Here is a 19,751-nt window from a genome sequence, read left to right as displayed (position 1 = left end):
CACAGGATATATTGCTCTGCCTAAAAACTGTCGAAAGACACTGCTCCATATGGCTCCTCAAGTCCTGTTTCAGCATGACTGCATGATAACTACAACCAAGAATTTCCCGATCAACTGCCAATGGCTGCTTTACTGTGACAGATAAAAAGCCTCAGTGTTGGAGTAAACAGCAAACCCACAATGCAAATGAATAAATATAAACTAATTAAGACCAGGCAAATTTTTAAACTACTTCTTCTTGCATGAATATGTTTATTTGTGAGATCCTAACAGCTTCCTTTTGTGATTTCATTCTAGGTTTTTTGAAATATGTTCTTTCTGTAAAAAGAGACCAAAATATGTCAGAAAGACTACCCTGAAAATTCGCATAAATAACACAGTGTGAAGAACCTTCCACCCAGAACAACAATTGATTTTCAGACATCTTAGGGAAGTTTGATAAAGAATGATAGGTAAGCACTGATTCATTTTAAAACATTCCTGTGGGTATTTATGTTTTAAATCTGACTTGTTGCAAAAACAGGCTTGAAGACAACTGACTGCAGTGTTCAGGTGAAAAAGATGTATACCTTGATCTTGAACAGTTATGTTTAATTCTATAATTAGATGATCGCAATATAAAAAATTGCTGTTTTTTATAGGTAGCCATCCCTTTTCACTGTAGTACATTACAGGAAAACATGGCACAAAACACCACATTGTCCCATTGGAATAGTGTTTTTAATTGCAGTTCCTTAGTCATAAAAGCATAAAACTGCTGTAAACCTATAATGATAGGGACATAGTGAAATTATTTAATAAAATGGGCCCCATTATCCTGTAAACACCGGTTGTCCAAAATATAAATGCAGTGAAAATGAATCTGAATTATACACTACCATAAATTTGATGTATCAAATAGTGTACTAACTATAATAAACATTAATTATCTAATCACTAAGGAGATTTCTGGGGAAGATGGCAGAGTAGGGAGCCCTGGGACTCAGTGTTTCCACCACAACAACTATTAAATAGGCAAGAACTGTCTGAGACAACTATTTTGAAGCTCCAGAGGCCAGAAGAACACTGTACAGCATCCAGAGATGGGCGGGAGGAAGAAGCTCCTAAATTATAGTAAAGAATTGTAAATTTCTCTCTCTGCATGGCAGCTACTGGCACCCATGCCCCACTCTCGTGGCAGGTTGCCACAGGACCCAGCCACGGGCTGGCAGCTGCTGATGGAAAGGGACATAAAAATCCTCCTCCTCAAGAGCAAGGATGTGCATGGACAATTGCTGATCATGGCTTTTGATTAGCAGATTCAGATAGCTGAGGGCAGCTTATACTATTGTGATCCATTTTAACGATTACCTCAATAATGGATCATAGGCAAGCTGCCAAAGAGTGCCATTTGCTGGCAGACCAAGGAAGCGCGCATCAGAAAAATTAAGTAAGAGAGGCTTTTTCCAGCCTTTATAGCTTCCCCCACAAGGCCCTAGGAAACTAGTTGCCCAGTTTTGAGCAACTAGCAGGGACAATCCTAACAATCCAAGTCAAGCCAAAAATCAAAAAGCAATGGTAATACACAGCCTTCCACCACTAAATCTCTGCAAAAGAGAAAGAAATTGAGCATCTGAGTAAACTACATCCTAATCGGATGCCTAGACATCAGCAAAAAACTACGAGCCATACTAAGAAAATGGAAGACATAGCCCAAGAAAAGGAATATATCAAAGCCCCAGAAGAGATCTAAGGAGGAAATAAGGGGGGAAATTCCATTTACAATAGCAACAAAAAGACTCAGATACCTAGGAATTAACTTAACCAAAGAAGTACAGAACCCGTATGCAGAAAACTGCAAAACCATGTTAAAGAAATTTTTAAAAGACCTAAACAAATGGAAAGACATTCCACGTTTTCATGGACTGGAAGAATAAATATCATGATGATGTCAATTTTATCCAAACTGATTGATAGATTCAATGCAATACCAATCTAAATTCCAACAGCCTACTTTACAGAATTAGAAAAGGTAATCATCAAATTCATCTGGAAGGGAAAGTGCATCCAAATAGCCAAAAGCATTCTGAAAAAGAAGAGTGATGTGGGAGGAATTTCACCACCTGACCTTGAAACATATTACAAAGCTACATTGATCAAAACAGCATAGTACTGGCATAAAAACAGACACATCAATTAGTGGAATAGAATTGAGTCCAGAAATAAACCCTCACCTATACAGTCAGTTGGTTTTTGACAAACCTACCAAGTACATGTTAATGGGACAAAACAGTCTTTTCAACAACTGGTGCTGGGAGAACTGGATCTCCATAGCCAAAAGAATGAAAGAGGACCCCTTTCTCACTCCCTATCCAAGAATCATCTCAAAATGGATCAAAGACCTAAATATAAAAGCCAGGACTGTAAAACTACTAGAAGAAAATGTAGGGAAACATCTTAAAGACTTGTGGTAGGCAGTGGTTTCTTGGACCTTACACCCAAAGCACATGCAGAAAAGGAAAAATAGATAAATGGGACCCCCTCAAAATTAAATGTGAGGTGCAAAAGTATTTAACACAGCACTTTGTAAAAAGGATGAAAAGTCAGCACACTCAATGGAAGAAAATATTTGGAAATCGCATGTCAGGTAACGGTTTAATATCCAGGATATATAAAGAGATGTTACAACTCAACAATAAAAAGACAAACTACCCAATTAAAAACTGGGTGGAAAAAAAAATTTTTTTTTAAGATTTATTTTATTTATTTCTCTCCCCCCTCCACCCCGGTTGTCTGTTCTCTGTGTCTATTTGCTGCGTCTTTTTTCTTTGTCCGCTTCTGTTGTTGTCAGCGGCATGGGAATCTGTGTTTCTTTTTGTTGTGTCATCTTGTTGTGTCAGCTCTCCGTGTGGGTGGCGCCATTCTTAGGCAGGCTGCGCTTTCTTTCACGCTGGGTGGCTCTCCTTACAGGTGCACTCCTTGCGCGTGGGGCTCCCCTACACGGGGGACACCCCTGCATGGCGCGGCACTCCTTGCGCGCATCAGCACTGCACGTGGGCCAGCTCCACACGGGTCAAGGAGGCCCGGGGTTTGAACCACGGACCTCCCATGTGGTAGACGGATGCCCTAACCACTGGGCCAAGTCCGTTTCCCTGGTTGAAAAATTTGAATAGACATTTGTCCAAAGAAGAAATACAAATGGCAAAAAAAAAACACATGAAAAAAATGCTCAGTATCACTAATGATTAGGGAAATGCAAATCAAAACTACAATGAGATACCATTTCACACCTATCGGAATGGCCACTATTAAAAAAACGAGAAATACAAGTGTTGGAGAAGATGTGGGAAGATAAGAACACTCATTCACTGTAGGAATGCAGAATGGTACAGCCACTGTGGAGGACTGTTTGGCAGTTCCTAAAGAACCTTAATATAGACTTGCCATGTGACTCTGCAATACCACTACTGGGTATATACCCAGTAGAACTGAGAGCAGTTACATGAACAGACATCTGCACACTGATGTTCATAGCAGCATTATTTACAACTGCCAAAAGTTGGAAAGAACCCAGGTGTCAATCAACCTATGAGTGGATAAACAAACTGCTGTATTCATACGATAGAATATTATGCGGCTGTAAGAAGATGAAGGGAAGTGGATGTGGCTCAAGTGATAGAGCTTCTGCCTACCATATGGGAGGACCCAGGTTCAATCCCTGGGGCCTCCTGGTGAAAAAGAAGAGAAACATGCCCGCGCAGTGAACCAGTGCCTGCGTGAGTGCCCGCATGGTGAGCCAGTGCCTACGCAAGTGAGCCATACGGCAAGATGAGGACACATCAAAAGAGAAGCAAGGGGAGAGTCAAGGTGAAGTGCAGCAGAAACCAGGAACTGAGGTGGTGCAATTGACAGGAAACCTCTCTCCAAGTCAGGGGTCTCCAGGATCGAATCCCAGTGAATCCTAGAGGAGAGAAAATGGGAGAAGACAAAACAGACAGCAAAAACAGCAGGATGGGAGGATGGGAAGGGGGAAAAATAAATATAATAAATAAATCTTAAAAAAAAAAAGAAGGTCGGGAAACGGACTTTGGCCCAGTGGTTAGGGCGTCCGTCTACCATATGGGAGGTCCGTGGTTCAAACCCCAGGCCTCCTTGACCCATGTGGAGCTGGCCATGCGCAGCGCTGATGCGCGCAAGGAGTGCCGTGCCACGCAAGGGTGTCCCCCGCGTGGGGGAGCCCCACGCGCAAGGAGTGCGCCCGTGAGGAAAGCCGCCCAGCGTGAAAAGAAAGAGCAGCCTGCCCAGGAATGGCGCCACCCACACTTCCCGTGCTGCTGACGACAACAGAAGCAGACAAAGAAACAAAAGCAGACAAAGAAACAAGACGCAACAAATAGACACCAAGAACAGACAACCAGGGGAGGGGGGGAAATTAAATAAATAAATAAATCTTTAAAAAAAAAAAAAAAAAAAAAAAAGAAGGTATGAAGTCATAAAGCATGTAACAACATGGCTGAATGTAAAGGACATTATGTTGAGCGAAACAAGCCAGACACAAGAGGACAGCTACTGTGTGATTGTGTTACTATGAACCAAATATATTGTGTAACATATTGTATGATTCAAATAAATTTATATGTATCCAATACATTGAATTGAGAAATGTAAACAAAAAATGGATCATAGACCTAAAGTAATAATTACAACTATGAAACTTCTAGAAGAAATCAAGGAGAAAATCTTTGTGGCCTTGGATTATGCAAAAAAAATCTTAGATATGACACCAAAACCATCATTCAAGAAGAACAAATTGATAATTGGACTTTATCCAAATTAAAGCCTTCTGCTTTTGAAAAGACACTTTGAAAAAAATGAAAAGACAAGCCACAGACTGAGAGAAAATATTTGCGAAGCATGTAGCTGATAATAGACTTATATCTAGAATATATAAAGAACTCTGAAAACTCAAAAAGAAAACAAACAACCAAATAAAAAGAATGGGCAAAAAATTTGAACAGATACTTCACTGAAGAAGATATAGAGATGACATATAAGCACATGAAAAGATGTTCAATCTCATCAGTCATTCGGGAAATGCAAATTAAAACCACAATGGAAAACAGTTTGACAGTTTCTTAAAAATGACAGTTTCTTAAAAAGTTAAACATAATACCTCTCTTATGATTCAGCCATTCCATCTTAACTATTTAAAGAAATCATACGCCCTTACACAGTCTGTATGAGAATATTCATGGTGATTTTATTTATACCAACCAAAAACAAAAACAGCCTAAAAATACCTAGAATGCCCAATAGCAGCTGACTGGGTAAACAAATTATGGTACATATGTACAATTGGATACTACTCAGCAATAAAAGAAAAACAATTACTGATATACACCATAACATGGATGAATCTCAGGCTGAGTGAAAGAAACTAAACGAAATAAAAGTACATATTGTGTGATTCCACTTATGTAAAAGTCTAGCAAATGCCAACTGATCTCTAGTGACTGGAAATAGCAGTGGTTGCCTGGGGATGGTGGGGGTGTGAGGGAAACAGAAGAGGGGAATTCAACAGAGGAATGAGGAAACCGTGGGGGGCGATAGATAGGTGCACGTCTCAATTGTGCTGATGTATGCGTATGTCCAAACTTACCACATTGTACTCTTTATGTGCAGTTTGTTATGTCTTTAAAAATAAAATAAAGAGTTTTTAAAAAGAGCATGCTAAAAGAATTAGGAATTCATTTTCTTATAAAATATACCATCAGTAAGCCAAATAAATTGACCTACCAGGTGCTTTAAAAATTAACTTTTTAAATGTTGGTTAATTACCTACAAAATGCATGTGAGTTTTTATATGATCCTTACTGAAATGCTTAATTTGAAATTAGCTGGCCCCACTTTTTACCTCTTCTTGTCAAAGACTTTGCCATTAGTATGAAGAACAATTTTCTTTCTGTTTGCTATAGCAAAAAGAAACTTACCAAGTTTATCTAAAAGCCAATTTTAGTGACACTGACATTAATAAGTTCTGATAACTCACTAGCCAGTCATAGAAGTTCTAAACATATTGTTTCAAAAGAATATAGTACTGGGAAGTAGGTGTAGCTTAGTTGGTTGAGTCCCTGTTTTCCATGTATGATGTCCCATGTTCAGTCCGTTGTGCCTCCTAAGGAAAAGGGAAAAAGGGGGGGGCGGAGAGGAGATATAGACAATTTATAAGATTATTAAGTTCCAAAAAAGTCACTGTCTTAGGTTATGTATTGAAATTGTAGTTTTGGGTTCTTAGGTATTTGTGCCTATTTAATTATAAGCTGGTGATAGATCAGTGAATACAGCAACTAATCTGAAGTTGCTTTTTTTCTCCAGTGAGGCAGATTATGTTAAAACAGAGATCAGTAGTGGAATAACTGCCCGATACCGTGTGTTTTGGAAGGATTTGAAAACTTGATGAAAGAAAGGTGACAGTATATCCACTAAATTATTGGTGACAATAAAGAATTTGCTACCCATCCACCCTGCACACACCAAAAAAGTCTTTACATAGAACTACATTTTAGCCCAGCCTAAGGAAATAATACCTTTATAGCATTAGATAAGTTTAATCATTGAGCATAATTTAGAGCCATTACTTCAGAAAGATTCTGGACAAGTTTGTTAGTAAAGGATCTTCTCATTGGGAAGTTTTAATTATGTATGATTTTTCAAACATTTTAAAGAAACTGGAGTTACTAATCCCCAGCTCTAAAGGCCTTGCAAAATACAGAGACCAACATGACCCAGTATGTAATGGAACAATTCAGCCATCCACAGTCTTATGACTGTTGCAAATCCATACGGGGAGGGCAATAGTGCCTCCAAATCCACCGTCTTTCTGACAGCTGAATCTAAAGCCATTTTAATCTGGTGGAATTGTTTTATGAGTTAAGTTGTTTATAGGCATTGTCTTATGTGGCTATAATGGATTTCCTTTAGAATTTTTTCTTTTTTCCCTTTGTATCAACTTTTATTCAACTAAGAAACTAAGATGGCTAATTCTCTACTACATCGAACACTGGTCAGTCAAAGCTGGTTTAAGTTCTCTAGGAGCATGTGATTCAGAGGGATTCTTTTCTCAAAAAAAAAAAAAAGGCATTGTGGGTAGAGTACAATCAAATCCTCACACCTCAATAGTCATAAATAGGAATGGAAGGCAAGGTCACTTCACCCTAACTTCCTTATGTTCATCATCTCACTCTTCAGGGTGAGTTAAAGTGATTAATCTGGATTAATTAGAGATAAATAGTTGTTTTCAATATGGTCTAGGATTTTGAACTCTAAGATGGAGATAAAACAGTGAAAAGCTAGATAGTTATGAATTCCCATAGGCTCATCACAGGTTTTCTTTAACAAATCAATTTTATTGATACATATTAATAAAGCAAAAATCCACCCGAAGTGTACAATCAATGGTTTCAGTATAATCACTTATTTGTGCATTCACTACTTCAGTCATTCTTAAAGCACTTTCATTATTCCAATAATAGTATAATAAAAAACAAACAAAATTCATCACCTCTCAGTCTCTCTATGCTTCCCCTGATGTATATAGCTGCTATTCTGTTTTCTTCTCTCTAGTATATTGGTATTTATATTTTGTAAAAATAGTCTTATATAAGCAATATTACCCATATGCATGTTTTACATGAGGTTTTACTATCTTATATAGTTCCCATACAGGAAAGTTACAGTTTTTAGCTTTCCTTCTAGTAATATGCATGACCTTTGACTTACCCTTTCAACCACTGTCACACCATTTAATATCTCTGTTAGTTATATAGACCATGATATTCTTTCACCATTTCTATTCATTTCCAAAGATTTCCAAAGAACTTTTATACCAATTCTGCACAAATTAACTCTCAGTTTCCCATTCTTTATCTTCCTCCTATTTTCTGGTGACCTATATTCTAACTATTAACTCCATGAGTTTACACGATATATTTAGATCATAATAGCACAATCACACAGTATTTTTCCTTTTGTGTCTGGCTTGCTTCATTCAGCATAATGTCCTCCAGGTTCATCCACGTTGTCATATGCTTCCCGGCTTCATTTCTTCTTACCGCTGCAAGTGAATACATCACAGTTTGTTTATCCATTCATCAGTTGGCACCTGGGTTATTTCCAACTTTTGGCATTCGTAAATAACACCACTGTGAACATCAGTGTGCGGGTGTCTGTCCATGTCTCTGCTTTCAGTTCTTCTCAGTTTATACAGGTTTTGACAGTTAACATAAAGTTGTAGTCGTAAATGAGTTGGGCCTAATGATGTCCATGTTGGGTCAGGCCATACAGTACAGTGAAAAAAACTTTAAAGGAAGACAGATCTGGGTTCAGAACTCAGTTCTGCCACTCGATAGTGTGTGTCCTTGGACAAGTTACTAAACCTTGCTGAGTCTCCATGTCCTTCTCTGGAAAGTAGGTTAATAACACCCAGGATTATTGTTGTGACTTAGAAGGCTCACATATATAAGGCTCCTATCCTGCCCTGGTCCTTGGCATGTAGGAGAATCTGTTGCTGGTGGTCATCCTTCAAGCATTTAAAAATATTGGTCAGGTGGCAGCAGTATGCTAGGCCCAAAGCGACAAGACGTAGTCTTTACCTTCAAGGAGTTTTCAGTCCAGTAGGAGGACCCCAGTCACTGGTCCTGGTGAAACAGCACGTGGGATCATAGACTGATAAAAATATTGGCAGTGCCATCAACTGTCCTGTGTTTGTTCCAGAATTACCCTTTTAAGGAGAGAAGCTAGTATTTGGTGAATGCTTACGATATAGAGGTAATATGATAGATATTTTCACAGACATTCTCATTTCTCTCCATCATGACCCTGGGAAATCAGTGTTATTGTGAACATTTTACTGATGGTCAAGATCACATAACTACCCAAAGGTAGACATCTGCCTTCCAGTTGTCTGCACACCTCCTCTGTCACTCTCCCTCCTTCGGTTGGAGCTATTGGGCAGGTTGTGAATGTCTGTGGAAAACACCCGTGAATTGGTTCCATATATCTGAAATTGGTGTACAAAGCAGTAGTTGTTAAACCTATAACTACATCCACCTATTTTAGATTGGTGCGTGAGATTGGTCTTGGTAAGAAAGCTGACATAAAGTGGGGAGAAATTGTTAACTGTTGATAATCCAATCTGCTGTCCTATGCCAAACTCACCTTGCAGTATGTCTGCATTATAAAAAGACCTGAAGGGAAGCGGCTGTGGCTCAATCAGCTGGGCTCCCATCTACCATATGGAAGGCCCTGGGTTCGCATCCCAAGGCCTCCTTGTGAAGGCAGGCTGGCCTGCACCCACGCTGTGGAGAGCTGATGGCTGACGCAGCAAGAGGACGCAACGAAGGAAGACAAGCAAAGAAAAAAAAACAAAAAAACTCACAGTGAATGGACACAGAGGACAGCAAAATAAGCCATTGTAAATAAATTAATATTTCTTTAAAAAATTAATAAAAATTAATAAAAAGACCTGAAAACCCTAAACAAGGGGAAATCTATTTTCTGGTGTGGAAGAAAATCAACCAGAGCAGCCATTAGCATGGGGAAAGGTTGTGAGGGCGGGGAAGGATAGAGGAATTTTTATAGAGCTTTAACAGGAAAGGTCAGCTGATTCAGCTGGTACGGGAATAATGGGTCAAAAAACAAACTGTTCTTGTGGGTTTGCTGCCATTGTTTGGGTAATTTGGATAAATCAAGGTGAGTAGGGAGGAAGTTAGGGGTCAAGGTCACGAGCAGATTGGGCATGGAAGAGCAACATGGGCGGCGGACTTGGCCCAGTGGTTAGGGCGTCTGGCTACCACATGGGAGGTCCGCGGTTCAAACCCCAGGCCTCCTTGACCCATGTGGAGCTGGCCCATGCGCAGTGCTGATGCATGCAAGGAGTGCCCTGCCTCGCAGGGGTGTCCCCCGCGTAGGGGAGCCCCACACTCAAGGAATGTGCCCCGGAAGGAGAGCCGCCCAAGGCAAAAGAAAGTGCAGCCTGCCCAGGAATGGTGCCGCACACACACAGAATGACACAACAAGATGACGCAACAAAAAGAAACACAGATTCCTGTGCCGCTGACAACAACAGAAGCAGACAAAGAAGACGCAGCAACTAGAAACAGAACAGACAACCAGGGTGGGGGGTGGAAGGGGAGAGAAATAAATAAATAAATAAATCTTTAAAAAAAAAAAAAAAGAGGAGCAACAGCTGAGCTGGGGACAAGGATGTGCAAGGGCTGCAGCATAACCTTTTAGTCCTTTAGGGTCTTCCATGCCAAACTCTAGGTTTATTAATCCAATACAAAGATTCAAAACAAGAAACTTTACCTCTCTGCTTCTGCCCACTGCTACTGAATGTGTCTGGACAGATAAATTATTTGTCTTAGGTCTGTGAAACTTTGCCAGCAATATGTTGTTTGCAGTTCTGCTGCTTAATAATATTTTTTAAAGGCACTAAGCTAAAAGATGGAAATGGTAGACAGTCAATTAACCTGTCTGAACCTGTTCTCTCTTTGTTTCTAGGATTAGGTGATAAGAAAGGTTGTAATTTGTAGAATGCAAGAACCAGTTAAGTACTAATTCAGATACTGATGTTTCTAAGAAAGTCATTTAGGCTAAGACTCCTTGGGGAGATTATGAACTGCCTAATGCATTTCATCAGAAGAAGAAAAGGCAAGAGGCTTAAGCAGAGGTAGAAAATGATTTTTTTAAAACAACTCTCTGTGGAGAGAGTGATAACTACATTCCCATTGGAAAGGACCCAGTTCCCGCTAATTTCTCTTTTGCTTTCTTGATGAGACAGGAGAATTAAGAATATTAAATGAAAAAAGAATCCATCCCAGGAGATGGATTCATTTGTTTCAATCTGCTTTCAAGGTAGGCTGACTGAAAAGAGATTCTAGTGGTGTAAGTGTCCTTCACCCAGGAGCATTACCGAAAAATGCAGAACCAGCTATTTTCTAACTAAAGTTAATTTTATTGACGGTACATATTTGGCATCCTTCTTGTTTTTGACTTCCCACTCCCTCTATTTTAAATCTTCACTTTAGACTTCTAAGAGGGCTTATGAAGAGTATCAAAGTTTGTGTACATTGTAACCTACTCTTTCTGAATTGCAAGGATAAAGGCTGTAGGAAGAGCCATTGCTATTAGTTGGTTTTTTTAAATTTCTCCCCCTCCCTCCATTGTCTGATTAGTGTCTTGAATGATCCTTGAGCTGGACCCATCGTTCTTCATGGAGAACATTCTTCTGAAACTTGAGGCTTCTTAGGGAATGTGTGTTTTCCCTTGGGCGGTCAGCGTTCCCAGAGGGCAGCCTTAGATAAAGGCGATGACCTCAGATGGCCTCGCAGGCCTATTGGGCATAAGTAGGAGAGCTGCTGTGAAATGAAGAGTCCTTGGCATGTAGCCTTGTTTGTCACGTATATTATTCAATTCAATCAACAGTTTAGTACTACTATCTATTCCCAATACCAAGAAAATAAATTTTAAAAATTGAAGTAACAATCTTTTGGGGTTTTTTTTTTTTTTCCAATATATGTTAAGCAAGTTCTTAGGAGGAGAAAAAAAACAAAAGTTATTTTAGCTAGATGGAACCCTAAATCAACCTGTGACAGTTGCTTTTGGGGAGTAACACACTGAATTGAAACACAGAGTCCTGATCTACAAATGAAGCATGACTGTTTTAATTAATTAGAATCAAATGCAATCTAAATGAAGGACAAATGACTATGTAGACCCTTAATTATTTTTCAGTTATGGTCTTTGTTACAAGGACTTTCAACTATGTGACATTACATGCACCTGATTAGAAATTCGGATCATACTATCAGATTTCAGTTTTAATTTTTAAATTTAGTTCTTTGAAGTCTTTTTTACTAAACTATTATTTAGTTCCAAAAAAATAAGATTTTGATTTTTCACATTGAATAATTAAATCTATGATAATTACGCAGCTCAGTTTTAATTCTTTCAAATCCAATTTTTATAAAAGTTTGGGTTTTGAGTAGCCTATAATATAATCAGTTCTTTATTAAACAAATATAAATTTTCTATTTGGTAAATTTTCTTCAAAAAGAGTTCTAAAATCTCTAGATGACTTTCCCATGCCAAACAATATGTTTTTCTGAATTGTTCTTCTGTCATGATGTAGTATTAATCAGGAATTATATCCATATTGTATTAGCTTAAATAATTCATAGAGAGGAATGCTAATTTCCTGAATTAAAAAGTAAAGAACTTCGCAAGTTGATCCAGTTTACATCACTGAAACCCAAAGATTAATCTTAATTTTAGAAAAATATTAGCTCTGGAAAAACTAGTAAATTAATTAATTGTATTCTTCTTGACTACTCTAAAAAATATACAATTCCATCATTAGTAAATGAAAGTGTATACGTGTCCACAAATGTTTGTGTTTCATGTTTTACATTCCATGCCAGGAGTCCAAATTTACCATCATTTTCTTCAGTTATAATCAAGGCAAAATATCCCAACCAATAACCAGCCTTAAAAAATAAGAATGTAATTCACCAGTTCATAACATTGTTGTCATTGCTGTTATGGGTTATGGACTTTATTTTATATTACCTGTGGGTATTATCTCACCAAAGTTTGGTCTCAAGGGTCTTATATTTTATATAGAAATAATAAAAAGAAAAAATATGAAAACCAAACTGAAAATTCTCCAGAAAAAAACTTAAAAATATGTTGGTTCACATTCCTAATTACCCATTTATAGTTTAAAAAATATATAATAAAGCATAAGTTCATTTTACTATAATCCATAAATTTTTAAACACTTTTCTTCAATTAGGTTGTCTATCATGTCTTTGACTGATACAACAAAACCCAATATAGATGAACATTTCCCCATTGTGCCATTAGAAAACAATAGGAAGTCTGCAGACTGCTATGGAAGGCCAGGCGCAGGTGACGATCCCAGGCACAGTAGCGCTTCCGATAAGAGCGTTGATTACAGCAGATCTCAGTGTTCCTACCGAAGTCTAAGTTCTCACTGTGATTATTCAGAGGACTTTCTCTCTGAATGTTCAGAAACAGCTGTTAATAGGAATTACTTGGTGCAACCTGTGGTAGAAGGAAAGAAGGAAGAGAAGAAAAAATATGTTTCAAAAATCACCCAGCTTAAAGGTAAGAGGCAAAATCTCCCAATTAAGCCTGAATTTCTGATTATAATGTTTATTTAATGCATTAATATTTGAAGTGTTCCATATTCAGTTGTATTGTGTTTTTTTATTTGTTTATTGTTTTTCCATATTGTGCTTTTATACGTCAGCTTTTATAGAAAGAATTTGGAAATAGGGAATTTAAGAATAATTACCAAACAACAGAGAGTTAGGCTTAAAGTATATAAAGCTCAGGCCTCTTGCATGGATTACCCTACTGGAACCTACTAGTGAGGCTAGTTCCATTTTTAGTTAACAGGTGGCCTTGTTACAGAGTACCGCCATACTTGGATTTCACTGGCTTCTTGCCTTTCGTCTCAACTGAAGAACCAAGGTTTGAGTCGCCAATGAAATGTAAATCCTTGTCTCAGCACCCCAAGAAGATGGTCTCCAAGACTGGTGAGGCATATTGGCAGAGACAATCTTTTGAAAGAGAGATGGCTCAAAAGGCTGTTAATAATGTCATTTCCTTGTGGATTTTAAAAGCGCCAACACCATTAACTCCTAACTATCCAAATGGGAGTTAACCTCAGTCATCCTTGATCTGCTCCCGCCCTGTTTCTCTGCCAAGACTGTGGTTACTTCTCGTTTTAGGCAATCCTGGGCTTATAAACATTCATATGTATGCACAGCTGCTCTGGCCAGGAACTCTTTTCAGCTCTGACCATCAGAACTGCCTTCAGTCAACAGTCAGCAAATACTGGTTAAGAACCTACTATTTGCAAGGTCCTTCTATCCACCAGTCATATTTACCCCATATCTTTCTCACCTCTAGCCTGCAATTACCAGGTGTATCCAGGACCCTCTGCACCACTTCTAGGAACATGTAGAAACTTCAGTCTCCTTCTTTCTAGCTATGGAGAAGGGCTTCTTAATCTGAGACTTACGTCTGTGAAACCTGTGAAATTCTATGTGATTTTTTATGTCTAAGTGCATATGTGGCCTTTCCTGGGAGAGAACCCACAACTTTCATCAACTTCTCAAAAGGTTAAAAATCCCTTTTGTAGAGAGGCAGGAGACCAGCATACATTGTGAGGCCCAGCACAGAGATGAAAAGTCCAGTCCTTTATCTTCAGAGTGGGACTCCATCATAAATCTGTTCATAGCATTTGGACAAGATTATAACAATGGGACAATATGGTTAAGTTCTGTCATACCACAGTTGCACAATCTCTTATCCGCACTGGAAATTTTTTTTTTTTTAAAGATTTATTTATTTATTTAATTCCCCCCCCTCCCCTGGTTGTCTGTTCTTGGTGTCTATTTGCTGTGTCTTGTTTCTTTGTCTGCTTTTGTTTCTTTGTCCGCTTCTGTTGTCGTCAGCGGCACAGGAAGTGTGGGCGGCGCCATTCCTGGGCAGGCTGCACTTTCTTTTCACGCTGGGCGGCTTTCCTCACGGGCGCACTCCTTGCGCGTGGGGCTCCCCCACGCGGGGGACACCCTTGCGTGGCACGGCACTCCTTGCGCGCATCAGCACTGCGCATGGGCCAGCTCCACACGGGTCAAGGAGGCCCGGGGTTTGAACCGCGGACCTCCCATATGGTAGACGGACGCCCTAACCACTGGGCCAAAGTCCGTTTCCCCGCACTGGAAATTTATAAAGCTCTACAAACCCATCGTTTTTCATGTTTGCCACCAAAACAAATTTGACAACAAAAACCTGCCTTGAACTGACATGAGACTCACCTTTATTTATTTCACTTAGTGTCAGTAATCATATATTTCACTACAAAAATAGTTTTTGATTTAAGTGTGCTGCCCCAGACACTACTAGGTGAAATACCATATATGTACCCTAAAAAATAAAACCCTTAAAATTGGTAAACAATCTGCCCCCAGGGGTTTTTGACAAGGAACCATTGATCTATATACTACATTTGTATTGATTATAAGCTTTTTTTAAAAAGATTTATTTATTTATTTATTTATTTATTTCTCTCCCCTTCCCCCACCCCAGTTGTCTGTTCTCTGTGTCTATTTGCTGTGTCGTCTTATTTGTCCTCTTCTGTTGCTGTCAGCTGCACAGGAATCTGTGTTTCTTTTTGTTGCGTCATCTTGTTGTGTCAGCTCTCCGTGTGTGCGGCACCATTCCTGGGCAGGCTGCATTTTCCTTCGCGCTGGGCGGCTCTCCTTACGGGGCACATACCTTGCACCTGGGGCTCCCCTACGCGGGGGGACACCCCTCGTGGCAGGGCACTCCTTGTGCGCATCAGCAATGCACATGGGCCAGCTGCACACGGGTCAAGGAGGCCCGGGGTTTGAACCACGGACCTCCCATGTGGTAGATGGACACCCTAACCACTAGGCCAAGTCCGCTTCCCTGATTATAGCTTTTGAGAAGCAATTACTATTTATAAAACTATTTCTATGAGAAACTAACTACATTTTGAATTCTAAACATTTTTTCTAGTTGTCTGAAAGACAATCCACTATACACTTTTTATTTATAGTTTTGTACAGTGTCTTAATGTAAAAGGGACCATTTCTCTACTTGTTGAAGAGGCTGTTCTGTCCCATAAAATGGACTTGGTAGATGTTTTAGTTTACCAAAAGACTTCCAATGCAAAGTACAAACAATGGGTTGGCTTTTATAAAGGGGACTTATTTGAGGTAAAAGTTTACAGTTCTGGGAAAACGGACTTTGGCCCAGTGGTTAGGGCGTCCGTCTACCACATGGGAGGTCCGCGGTTCAAGCCCCGGGCCTCCTTGACCCGTGTGGAGCTGGCCCATGCGCAGTGCTGATGCGCGCAAGGAGTGCCATGCCACACAGGGGTGTCCCCCGCGTAGGGGAGCCCCACGCACAAGGAGTGCACCCGTAAGGAGAGCCGCCCAGCGCGAAGGAGAGAGCAGCCTGCCCAGGAATGGCGCCGCCCACACTTCCCGTGCCGCTGATGACAACAGAAGCGGACAAAGAAACAAGACGCAGCAAAAAGACACAGAGAACAGACAACCAGGGGAAGGGAGGGGAATCAAATAAATAAAAATAAATCTTTAAAAAAAAAAAAAAAAGTTTACAGTTCTGAGGCCGTGAAATATCCAGATTAAGGCACCATCAGAGGTTCTTTCTCACTAAAGCGAAATACTGTTGTCCGGCCATGTGGCAAACCAAGATGGCTGCCAATCTCAGCCTTTCCCTCAGAGCCCAGCTTCCTGAGGTCAGCTGTGAACAACCAGACATAGGGCTTGTCTCTGTCTCGGCCTCCTCTGTCCATCTCAGCTGCCCTGCTTTCCTCCTGAGTTCAGCTGCAAGCTACCAGGCATATGGCTCAGCTCTCCCTGGGCATCAGCTCTTTAAGGCTGTGAGGGGCTCAGCTGCAGGGAGAACTGAAGTCCTTTATCTCACATTGCAGGATCAATATGGCAGCTCCCTTTTCAACTGCCCGTGTCTCTCTCTGTCTCCTTTTTTATCAGACCCAGGAAGAGGGCAGAGACTCAGTCTGGGTCTTATCTCATTGACGTAATCCAGTTGAAAGGGTCTCACATCCACAGGAATGGATTAGTTCACAAGTATAAGCTTTGTCTTTTTGGGATTCATAAAAATTTAAAAACTTCTGCAGTAGGCTTATCAAAAATCAGTTGGCCAGGGCAGCGGACTTGGCCCAGTGGTTAGGGCGTCCGTCTACCACATGGGAGGTCTGCGGTTCAAACCCCGGGCCTCCTTGACCCGTGTGGAGCTGGCCCATGTGCAGTGCTGATGGGCACGAGGAGTGCCCTGCCACACAGGGGTGTCCCCCGCGTAGGGGAGCCCCACGCACAAGGAGTGCGCCCCATAAGGAGAGCCACCCAGCGCGAAAGAAAGTGCAGCCTGCCCAGGAATGGTTCTGCACACACGGAGAGGTGACACAACAAGATGACGCAACAAAAAGAAACACAGATTTCCATGCCGCTGACAGCAACAGAAGCGGACAAAGAAGAGGACACAGCAAATAGACACAGAGAACAGACAACCGGGGTGGGGGGAGTGGGGGGAAGGGGAGAGAAATAAATACATAAATAAATCTTAAAAAAAAAAAATCAGTTGACCATAGAGGTGTGGCTCTATTTCTGAACTCTCAATTAAATTGAATTGATCAGTGTTCTATTTTTATGCCAATGCCATGCTGCTTTTGACCACTGTGGCTTTATGATTACACTTCAAGGTGAGGAAGCACAAGTCCTCCAGCAACACTCTTCATTTTTGGACATTTTTGGCTATTTGGAACCCCTTTCCTTTACAAATAAATTTGGTAGTTGACTTTTCTATTTCTATAAAGTAAGTGGTTGGAATTTTGATTGGCATCACATTGAATCTGTAAATCAGTTTGGGTAGAATTGACATCTTCATGATGTTTAGTCTTCTAGTCCATGTTTTGGTGTTAGGGTGGTGTTGGTTTCATAAAATGTTTTGGGTAATTTTCCCTCCTTTACAATTTTTTGGAAGAGTTTAAACAGGATTGTATCGATTCTCTTTGAAATGTTTGGTAGAATTCACCTGTGAAGTCATCTGGTCCTGGACTTTTCTTTTGTTTGAAGATTTTTTATAAAGCAGTTCTATTGAGATATATTCACATACCATACAACCTATCCAAAGTGCATAATCAGTGGCTTTCAGTATAATTACAATTTTATGCATTCACCACCACAAAAAAAAACTTAGAACACTTTCATTACTCCAAAAAGAAAAACTACATACTGCTTAGCATCACCTCTCAATCCCTCTATCCTTCCCTAACCCTACATAACCACTAATCTAATTTTATCTATATAAATTGATTTATATTTACATTTTATATAAATGGTATCATACAAGATGTACTACTTCATGTCTGATTTCTTTCATTTAGCATAATGGTTTTTGTCTGATATTAACATCTTGTAATGCTTTCAAAGAAAACCAGTCATATATATACAATATCACCCATATTCAGATTTCACATGAGGTTTTACTATTCCATACAATACATGTTACATTTTTTACCTTTCCTTCTAGTAATATCCATGACCTTAGACTTCCCCTTTCAACGACTGTCATACGCATATAATAGCACTACTAGTTGCAAACATTATTTTGTGCTTTCACCCTTTCTATTCATTTCCAAAGACTGACACAGATCTTATTTACAACTTCTGCATAAGTTAAACCTCAGCTTTCCAATCTCTAACCTCATTGTATTTTCTCATGACCCATATTCAAGTTATTAACTCCATGAGTTTACACAATATATTTAGTTCATAAAAGCACAATCATAAAGTATTTGTCCTTTTGAGTATGGCTTGCTTCACTCAACATAATGTCCTCTGGGTTCATCCATGTTGTCATATGCTTCACGACTTCATTTTATCTTCAGCTCTATAATACTCCATCATGTGAATACACCACACTTTGTTTATCCAGATGGACACCTGGATTGTCTCCATCTTTTGGCAATTGTGAATAACACCACTATTTGATAACATTATAGTGAATAACATTCACTATATTATGTGAATAATAACCTCGGTGTGCAGATGTCTGTTTGTGACACTGCTCTCATTTCTTCTGGGCATTATACCCAATAATGGTATTGCCAGGTCACATGGCAAATCTGTATTCAAATTCTTTAGGAACTGCCAAATAGTCCTCCACAGTGCCTGTACTATTCTACATTCCCACCAACAGTAAATAAGTGTTCCTATCTCTCCACATCCTCTCCAACACTTGTAGTTCCCTGTCTTATTAATAGTGGCCAATCTAGTAGGTGTGAAATGATATCTCATTGTAGCTTTGATTTGCATTTGCCTAATCACTAGTGATGTTGAAAATTTTTTCATGTTTTTTTTTGTTTTTGTTTTTTTTGCCATTTTTATTTCTTATTTGGACAAATGTCTATTCAAGTCTTTTGCCCATTTTTTAATCAGGCTGTTTGGCTTTTTATTATTGAGTTGTATCATCTCTTTATATATCATGGATATATTAAAGCCTTATTGGATGTATGATTTCGAACTATTTTTCCCGCTGTGTCAGCTGCTTTTTACCCTGTTGACAAAGTTCTTTGAGATGTAAAAATGTTTAATTTTGAGGAGGTCCCATTTATACATTTTTTCTTTTGTTGTGCATGCTTTAGGTATGAGGTCCAAGAAACCATCTACCACAAGATCCTGAAGATGTTTCCCTGAATTTTCTTCTAGTAGTTTTATGGTCCTGGCTTTTATGTTTAAACCTTTAAGCCATTTTGAGTTGATTCTTGTATAAGGAGTGAGATAGAGGTCCTTTTTCATTCTTTTGGTTATGGATATCTCCCAGTATCAGTTGTTGAGAGAATGTTTTGTCCTATTAACACGGACTTGGTAGGTTTTTCAAAAACCATTTGGCTATAGAGGTGAGGGTTTATTTCTGGACTCTCAATTATATTCCACTGATCAATGTATCTATCTTTATGCAAATACCATGCTGTTTTGACCACTGTAGCTTTGTATTATGTTTCAAGTTCACATTGCTCTCTTTTTCAGAATGCTTTTGGCTTCAGGTGCACTTTCCCTTCCAAATGAATTTGATAATTGCCTTTTTTATTTACATAAAGTAGACTTTGG

The 19,751-nt window shown here is 39.4% G+C and overlaps 1 protein-coding gene across 3 annotated transcripts in view; it reads left to right on the top strand.

Moving 5' to 3' along the window:
* Positions 1-369: 369 nt before the first annotated feature.
* LCA5L (lebercilin LCA5 like) overlaps positions 370-19,751 on the top strand; it is a 54,928-nt gene continuing 35,546 nt past the window's right edge. Inside the window, exons 1-2 of one of the 3 annotated variants that reach the window (XM_058296249.2) lie at positions 373-452; positions 12,833-13,167. In XM_058296249.2, coding sequence (XP_058152232.1) covers positions 12,843-13,167 — 325 coding nt within the window. In that variant the 5' untranslated portion in view covers positions 373-452; positions 12,833-12,842. Of the gene's footprint in view, positions 453-12,832; positions 13,168-13,466; positions 13,602-19,751 lie in introns of those variants that run through there. The other 2 variants (XM_058296251.2, XM_058296250.1) reach the window with 2 other exon arrangements.

Source organism: Dasypus novemcinctus, chromosome 4 (genome assembly GCF_030445035.2).
Source record: "Dasypus novemcinctus isolate mDasNov1 chromosome 4, mDasNov1.1.hap2, whole genome shotgun sequence".
Lineage (NCBI taxonomy): Eukaryota > Metazoa > Chordata > Mammalia > Cingulata > Dasypodidae > Dasypus > Dasypus novemcinctus.
Note: the sequence above shows the minus strand (reverse complement) of the source record. Positions and strands in the feature narration are given on the sequence as shown.